The sequence below is a fragment of the Octopus bimaculoides genome, chromosome 7 (genome assembly GCF_001194135.2).
Source record: "Octopus bimaculoides isolate UCB-OBI-ISO-001 chromosome 7, ASM119413v2, whole genome shotgun sequence".
NCBI classification, from domain to species: domain Eukaryota; kingdom Metazoa; phylum Mollusca; class Cephalopoda; order Octopoda; family Octopodidae; genus Octopus; species Octopus bimaculoides.
The window spans coordinates 3,015,793-3,024,746 of NC_068987.1; the positions used below are offsets into that span (position 1 = coordinate 3,015,793).

The following is an 8,954-nucleotide window of genomic DNA, read 5'->3' on the forward strand; positions in this document are numbered from 1 at the left end:
CTCTTGTCGCAGAGATTTCCCAACTTTCCCCTGTTCCAGTTATTATCACACACCCCCGCCACACACACTCACATGCATGCAGCCCCTTAGTATTAACTGACTACATTTAGTGGTGGTCACTGCTAATTGAACTTGTATTGCTCACACACCATCTTTCTAAGGTGTCAAGCTGGCAGAAACGTTAGCACACCAGGTGAAATGCTTTGTGGTATTTCGTCTATCTTTATGTTCTGAGTTCAAATTCTGCCAAGGTCGACTTTGCCTTTCATCCTTTCAGGGTTGATAAATTAAGTACCAGTTGTGTACTGGAGTCAATCTAATTGACTGGTCCCCTCCCCAAAAATTTCAGGCCTTGTGCCTAAGTAGAAAAGACACCATCTCTCTGAAGAGCATCTCAGGCTGTTAGAGTTTCTTGAGCAAGGAAGACTTTTCCAAATTATGCTTATGGTAGGGTTGAACTCAGCACTACAAGTACAAGTCCCTCCATCACATTCTAACCTCTCATCACCCAACACAAAGCCACCTCCCTCAAGACTGTCCCACCCACTCTCAACTGAGTGGAGTCTTGTCTTGTAAGTTACGTGGTAAACTCACTGGTGCTAGTGTCAGATAAAGGCACCCAGTCCACTCTGGAAGGTGGTTGGCATTAGGAAGGACACCCAACTGTACAAACCAGGACAAAGCAGACAGCAGAGCTTGGTGTAGCCCTCTGGGTTGCCGGCCCCTCTCAATCCATCCAACCTCTGGGAGACAAATGTGAAATTGGGATTGGAAAATGTCTGTAAATCTGTTTGTTTTTATTTTTCCTTCACACAGGTCATCCTGCATTACTTTGCTCAGATGCTGTTGTCTCTTCAACATGTTGACTCCAAGCAAATTCTTCATCGAGACCTCAAGACACAGAACATACTCCTAGATAAAAAGAAACAGATTGTCAAAATCGGAGACTTTGGCATTTCCAAAGTTCTTAGCAGCAAAAGTAAAGCTTATACGGTAAGACTAGTTGTATGGAAGGAAAAGGAATGAAAGCATTGGGGATGAGAGAACAAAAATGATAATAAAGGACCATTTTGTGTGTGTGTGTATGGGTGGGTGGTGGTGGTGGCTGATTTATGGCTGAATGAAGATTAGAGGTGAGATGGAATCAGAGAAGAGTTTAAAATGAGGAATTTTGAAAAATTATAGATGAAAATTTTGTCTCAGAGTTGTAGAAAATGTGGTAATGTGGAATAAAATCTAGCGAACAGTGTTGTGTTAGATATAAGTGAACACTAGAAAATTACTATTTGTAAATCTCAATGAGAGATATTCAGCAACAGTACTTTGGAGTAAAGATTGTTTGCCAACATAACATGGCAGTCCTGGTTTAGGATGAATGTTGCTGTAACTTAGCCCCAGGAGACATTGTCTCCAGCTGGCTTTAGGACACGATCTGTGTCCTTATATTTTCAAACAAGGGAATCTAGCACCCCCACTCAGTCCTAAACCAGGACCGCCATGTTATGTTGGCAAATAATCTTTACTCCAAACATTATGCCTGAATAAAAGATGGGATAGTCAAGGTTGGATTGTCTTTTATCATATCTGCTCCATGAGGGCTGACCTGAAGGCTCTAGAACAACTACTTCTACTGCTTTTACTAATACTACTACTACTGTGGCTGTTGCCACTACTACAACATTACCTCCAGAAAAGTATTATTAACTATTAACTGGAGAATCACAAAGGTTAAGACAAGAAATAGGAAGTTGTGAAGTTCATGTCAGCTTCTAAGTGAAGGTTTGTGCCATAGAGGTTGGAGCGAAAGGTTTTGTGGAAAATCTGCTTGTGATCTTCTGAAACATCTCTCTTGAAAGAACAAGACCAAAGCCTTAAAGGTAATATCAGAGACATCAGAGAAATGCTCCAGCTGGATCTGGTTGAGGTAGAACAAAGACAAGCTCAATGCCTGTTGAAGGCAATGTTTTTGTATTTCGGTGCTAAAGGAAATAACTGTGAGGGAGTCGTTGCCATGGCGTCGACGTTTCACTGCTACCATGACAACCAGCGTTATTTCTTTGGGAACTGAATCAACAGAGAGGAGTTCCAACTTGATGAAAACCTCCAAACAGTTTAAATACACGGGTCTCCAGTATCCAAGTAGCCAAAAAGTATCAACAGAAGGGCAGCCAAGAGTCGTGGACTGGACCCCTTAGAATGTAAGAAATTAAGGGGCAAAACACCTGCCCGAGCAGGGGTTCTTCTCCGAAGACCTTCTGCTGTTCAGCTCTCTTGAGAGTTTCTTACCACAAGTTGGAAATTTCAATCACAAACATTCCTGAGTTATTTCCCTTGTAACTTTCCACGCGCGTCTTGCCACTCAATTTTTGTGTCTTTCAGAATAGACACGGAGATGTAGCTGTGTAGTTAGGACGATCACTTTACATCCACATGGTCGTTGGTTCAGTCCCCCTGCGCAGCATATTGGACAGATGTTTTCTACTACAGCCTTTGGCTGACCAATGCCTTGTGAATTCATTTGGTCCACAGAAACTGTGTGGAAGCCTATCATATGTGTGTGTTTATTTGGGCCCACTATTGCTTGACAACCAGTGTTGGTTTGTTGATGTCTGCGTAACTTAGTGGTTCTGCAAGAGGACAATTAACACAAATAACATTACAAGAAATCCTAAAACATCCTTATACATACGATAAAATAACTCCCAGTTATTAAAAAAAGCAAGTGCTGGCATTGATTTGTTCAAATAAACTCTTTGAGGTAATGCTCCAGCATGGCAACAGCAGTCAAATGATTGAGAAAAAGTTAAATATAATCGATAAAGATATAAAATGCATTTTCCTGTTGATCACAATGGTGGATTGCTGGATGTCGTTGGTTGAGTCTGATTATTTCTCTCCTGCCAGAAATAATTAATTTAGTGCTAACGCATCAAATTTGAAATAATTATGGAGGTATGGGCGTGGTTGAGTGGTTAAGAAGTTTGCTTCCCAACCACATGGTTTTGGGTTCAGTCCCAATGTGGGGCACCTTGGGCAAATGTCTTCTATTCATAACCCCAGAATGGATTTGGTAAACGAGACGGAAAAAAGCTTGTTCTGTGTGTGTGTATGTGTATATATAACTGTTTAACTTGTTTCAGTCATTTGACTGTGACCATGCTGGAGCACCGCCTTTAGTTGAGCAAATCGACCCCAGAACTTATTCTTTGTAAGCCTAATACTTATTCTATTGGTCACTGTTGCTGAACCGCTATGTTACGGGGACGTAAACACACCAGCGTCGGGTGTCAAGTAATGTTGGGGGAACAAACACAGACACACAAATACATACACACACACATATACAACAATCTTCTTTCAGTTTCCACCTACCAAATCCACTCACAACGGTTTGGTCAACCTGAGGCTGTTGTAGAAGACACTTGCCCAAGATGCCATGGGTGGGACTGAACTCAGAACCCTATGGCTGGGAAGCAAACTTCTTACCACACAGCCACGCCTATGCCTGTGTGTTAATATCTCCTTGTCTTGGCATCATGTAATTGTTGTAAATGAGCATCACTGTCATACAGGTTGTGGCCTTCATTTCCAATCTTCCATGAAAATATTTCAAGCCACAGGGAAATATAACCTTACTCAGAAAGAGTTGAGGGTTGGCAACAGGAATCAGAAGGGCCTGTGGTTATAGAATGAATCTCCATCTGACCCATACAAGCATGGAAAAGTGGACATTAAAATGATGATGATGATGATGTGTTAAAGAAAGGACAACATCATTATCTGAATGGCTTAGAGTAGTTTGGTAAGAAAGGGAAACAACTGAGACATGTTTCAGCTGTATTAAACCTCATAAGTGAAGTGCTTCTTCTACTGTTCTTGCTAAAGTATAAATCTATTTATTCTAAGTGTTTTAATTTTTCACACCTTCTCTCATATAACATTGTTCCTCTCTCGTTAGTGAAGCTCTCATCATTACATTAGCAACTAGAGCGACACCTATGCCTAATTAAAACATGTCCACATCTCTTTCTATATTTGCTGAAATAATTAAAATAACATCAATCAATAGACTGACATTGTCTTTTCCTCACCACATAATTATTTCCAACTAGAATCGTTACATTAAATATGTTAACACAAACTTAACTATTATTATTCCATGCTGATGATGTCTCTGAGTTATTAACAGTGGTTTATTGATATCCAATATGTTAAAAACAAATTCACAAACACAAATTTCCAGAACACACACACACACACACACACACACACACATTGTGAGACACATTACCTTTTACCAAAGCTTCTCTCTTCCAGGTTGTTGGTACCCCGTGTTACCTGTCTCCCGAACTCTGTTCTGGAATGCCGTATCCTTTGTTTCAAATATCACAAAACATCCCACTTCTGTTGTCGTTCACCAACACACAATTTTGGTGTGTTTTGCTTTTATAATATTCTTTGTTTTCAAGGCAAAGATCTGCCAGAATCGTTGTCATGCTGGGTAAAATGCTAAGCGTCATTTCGTCTGTTTTTATGTTCTGAGTTCAAATTCCATCGAGGTCAGCTTTGCTTGTCATCCTTTCAAACTTGATAAAAACAAGTACCTGTAATATACTGAGGTTCAATGTAAGGATTTGCTCCTTCCACCAAAATTTGAAACCAATATTCTTTCTGTTTTCTACCAGATTAGTTTATCACTAATCTCTATCACATGTCACAGTCAATAAATATTTTTCCCAGATTTCTAGCAATGTGCTGTCCTTGAGAAGACCTCCCAAGCCAAGTGAAATCGTAGTCGTGGCTGATGGTAGTGTCATGTAAGTGGTATTTAAAAAGCACATTTCAAGTGTCGGACCTCATGGAGGCAAAGCAACTGATGCCGGTGGCACGTGAAAAGCTACTTTTGAATATTGGGCCTCACAGAGGCAATGACCAAGACCTTTGGCATTATGTCATGCTTGAGAGGCTAAGTCAATTACATGGCCCCAGTATGCAACCGGTACTTATTTTATAGACCCCCCACCCCAAGGATGAAAGACAAAGTTACCCTTGGCAGAATTTGGACACAGATGCTGCTAAGTGTTTTACCTGACATGCTAACGATTCTGCCAGTTTGCCACCTTAATTACTAATAACAGCTAGAATTACAAAACGGTTAGGGGGTCATGTTAGGGGTCACGTATTTACTGGACCTAAAATTACTGACCTAGAAACGTGTTTCCTATTCTGTTATTCCTTAACCAATTACAAAGATATAACCAAAAAAGTGACATCTGGGCTCTTGGTTGTGTTCTTTATGAAATGGTTACTCTGAAACGAGCCTTCGAAGCATCGGTAAGTAACAATTTTTTAGTTAACCTCAACAATTGGCCAACATTTTTATTTCCAGAAAATATCACGGTAGTAAACACCAATTGATTTTCACCTCTTCTCGACTGTCATCTCTTGACCTTTCACCTTTCAACCTTCATCTTTTAACCTTCAACTTCTTAATCTTTAATATTCATCTCTTAATCCTCTCCTTTAATCCCAGTTTCTTTCTACATTGTTTACTTTTACATTTATAACATAATAAACATTATAAATTGGTTAAAAATGGTAATTATTTAGCCCCACAAGCACTTCAGCAGTGGCTGAGGATTGAACCAGATACTTCAGTTTGTTATTCAACATCTTGTTTGGATTCACTCACACTGCATCGATCGTCGCACAGAGTACCAAGGGTCACGACCAGGGGTGCCGGTTCTGGCACCTGCATTCGACAAGTCAACTACAGAACCAAACTCAAAATCGAAATTTGCCAGATGCAAGCATCCTGTTAAAGTATCGACTTTCAATGGAAGAACTTTTGGGATGTTAAATAATGCTGTTGATGATGAATCCATTATCCAGTGGTATTGGACACTATAATCTCCAGTTTGAGACAAAAAAGAGAGGAAAATACACTCCTGATACAATCTGTAGCATCGATAAATTCAGGAACAATTTAAAATGTCTTCTGCTTTACACTGATATTCCTTGACTGGAATGGTTTATTTGTTGGATAAAATGTTCTCCTTTCAGACAAAGAACATCCCTGAAATGTTAGATTCCTCTCCTCTTCGCAGCATGCAACCTTATTGAAACTCATAAGCTGTCTATTTATCTGTCTATCTATTGATCTGCTGTCTATTTATCTGTCTATCTATTGATCTGCTGTCTATGATCTGTCTATCTATGTGTCTATCTGTCTATCTATCTATCTATTGATCTGTCTATCTATGTGTGTCTATTTGTCTATCTATCTATTTGCCTCTCTGCCTATTTATCTCTCTATTTTTTTTTCAATTTGCCTATCTATCTGTCTATCTATCCTCTTATGTACCTCACTATCTGTTTGCTTATTTTATAAGTGTATCTATGTAATTATTTACTGACCAAATTGTCTGCCTGTTTATTTGTCTCCTTGTCTATCTGTCTATTTATGTCTATTTGTCTCTCTGCCTATTTATCTATCTGTTTATTTATCTGCCTATTCATCAATTTGTCTATCTACCTATTTACCATCTCTCCCAGAATCTTCCAGCTTTGATCATCAAAATTGTTGGAGGAACCTTTGAACCAATTCCTGATATTTACAGTGAAGAATCGCGATCACTCATTCTAAGCATGCTTCACCGAGATCCTAGCAGACGACCAACCATAAACCAGATTATCACACAACCTCGAATTATTAATCATGTTCTCTATCTTTATACTGACTGGGGCAAAATTCCATCAACCAGGTTTGTAAACTTTTTGTTCGTTTTATGGATTGTTAAGTTCTATCATCATCATCATCATCATCATTATTTCATCATCATCATCTTCATCATTGTCATCGTCATCATCATCACCAGCAATACTGCAATATTGGTGAACTGGCTTCATCTGTCTTTACATTTTGAGTTCAAATTCCGCTGAGGTCGACTTTGCCTTTCATCCGTTCGAGCTCGAAAAATTAAGTACCAGCTGTGTACTGGGGCCGATCTAATTGACTGGCTCCTTCCCCAAAAATTTTGGGCCTTGTGCCTAGAGTAGAAAAGAATATTGGTGAACTGGTATTTAGGTTGTACTAGCAGGGAGTTCTAGGGGACAGCATGCATGACCCACACCCAGCTTAGTGAGATTGAGGCAGCTGATGTTTTGTTTTTGAATTCCTGTCAATCAGATGTCTTCAGGTCCAATGTGAAAAATAAGGTGCTAAGGTTTCCCGAGGGATGCAGCGTAGCGCTCAGGTGAAGAAGGACACGTAAAGTGTTTATGTAGCGGATCTGGGAAGTGAGAGTAAGGGAAGCAGAGAGATGTGGAGGAGACGGTGTACAAGTTGGGAAGGGGTAAAGGATATTTTGTAGTTGTGGGGGGAAAAAGGGGAAAGACTGAGTAAAGTAGCCTGAGAAAGATTGGGAAGGGGAAGCAGTTTGCATATATAATCATGAAGTCATCATCATCATCATCATCGTTTAATGTCCATCTTCCATGCATGTATGGGTAGGACGGTTCACAGGAGTCGGCCAGGTGGAAAAACTACCCTAGGCTACTGTGTCTGTTTTGGCAGGGATTTTACGGCTGGATGCCCTTCCTAACACCAACCATTCCGCAGAATGGACTCAGTGCTTTTTACGTGGCACTAGCACAGGCAGTGTTAGTTTTGGCAAGATTTTTACAGGGTAGTGCTATTTGAAAAGATCCTGGTACAGAAAGCTTGTAAGCATCAAGCACTTACACAGCTTGTGTAGATGACAAAAAGCAGATAATATGTGATAAAGAAAGTTTAATAACTGTCCTCTCTTATATACTTTGTCCCATTTCAAAATCAATGCAAATTTCAATAAAGTGACAGCTACCATACAACTTACAGTTTAGCAACAAAACTTGCTAAGTATGTGAATATAAATCAGAATGTAAGGAACGGAAAAGGTAAATAAAGACTACATATGTTTCAAAGTTAAACTTTATATGTCTTACATAACTCATAACACATACAAAAACGGTTTAGTTAATCCTCAGGTTCAATTACCTTCAGTTGTTTATATCATTGCATAGAGAAGAGTGAACAATTCCCTAATTTGGCTACAGTAAAATGGTAAGTGGAAAAAGTTATTCAGTTGCTGCAACTATTTGAGAGCTGAATCCGTACATATTTCATCTTCTCTTTTGAGCTCCCAGTTACCTCCCCCTCTCCCAAAAACCACTTCCTTTTAAACTCCATCTCTTATTTTCATTATCATCCTTTCCCATACTACTTTCCACCATTTACCTCTTTCTTGTGCCTTCAATCGTCTCTCCCTTCCTTCTGAGCTGTCTTGCATGTTACTTAGCGGCCTCTGGTGTCCATTTTAGTGGTCTGCCAAAATGGAGCTGGTAAGGCCAAGAGCCACACCAGGCACTTTCGTCTGTTCTCGCATGGTTTCTATGGCCGGACGCTCTTCCTAATGCCAACCACTTTACAGAGTGTACTGGGTGCTTCTTATGGGGCACCAGCTCTGAGTCTAACAACCACAGCAATAACAATACCATGTGTTGTCTATCTACCAGGGTACAAAGACCATTGTCCAGTATTCAGCCTTCAGCACGGAACAGACAGTCAGTGAGAGGAGGCAATAATATAACAAACAGAGGTATGTCTGATAATGTCTTCCATTCTACTTGATTGAGCGACCCCATAACTGCTCCCTGTTGGCTCATAGTGAAATGGTAGTGATTGTACTGTTTATAGTATAGTAGTAGTACTAGCGGTGAGGGTCATGTATGTTGTTGTTGTTGTTGTTGTTGGTGGTGGTGGTGGTGGTAGAAGTGGTTGCTATGGTGATGGGGAATCTGCAGAGATTGTGGTGGTGGAAGTTGTAGTTGTAGCAATATTAATATTGTCACTTGTTGTTGTTGTTGTTGTTGTTGGTGGTGGTGGTGGTGGTAGAAGTGGTTGCTATGGTGAT

The 8,954-nt window shown here is 40.0% G+C and overlaps 1 protein-coding gene across 2 annotated transcripts in view; it reads left to right on the plus strand.

The window, feature by feature from the left end:
• The window catches only part of LOC106871595 (serine/threonine-protein kinase Nek8), a 30,365-nt gene that overhangs the window by 7,621 nt on the left and 13,790 nt on the right, over positions 1-8,954 (plus strand). For both annotated transcript variants that reach the window (XM_014918113.2, XM_014918116.2), the window contains exons 4-8: positions 817-993; positions 4,318-4,367; positions 5,253-5,334; positions 6,556-6,764; positions 8,557-8,639. In XM_014918113.2, the coding sequence (XP_014773599.1) occupies positions 817-993; positions 4,318-4,367; positions 5,253-5,334; positions 6,556-6,764; positions 8,557-8,639 (601 nt within the window). The remainder of the gene's footprint in view (positions 1-816; positions 994-4,317; positions 4,368-5,252; positions 5,335-6,555; positions 6,765-8,556; positions 8,640-8,954) is intronic.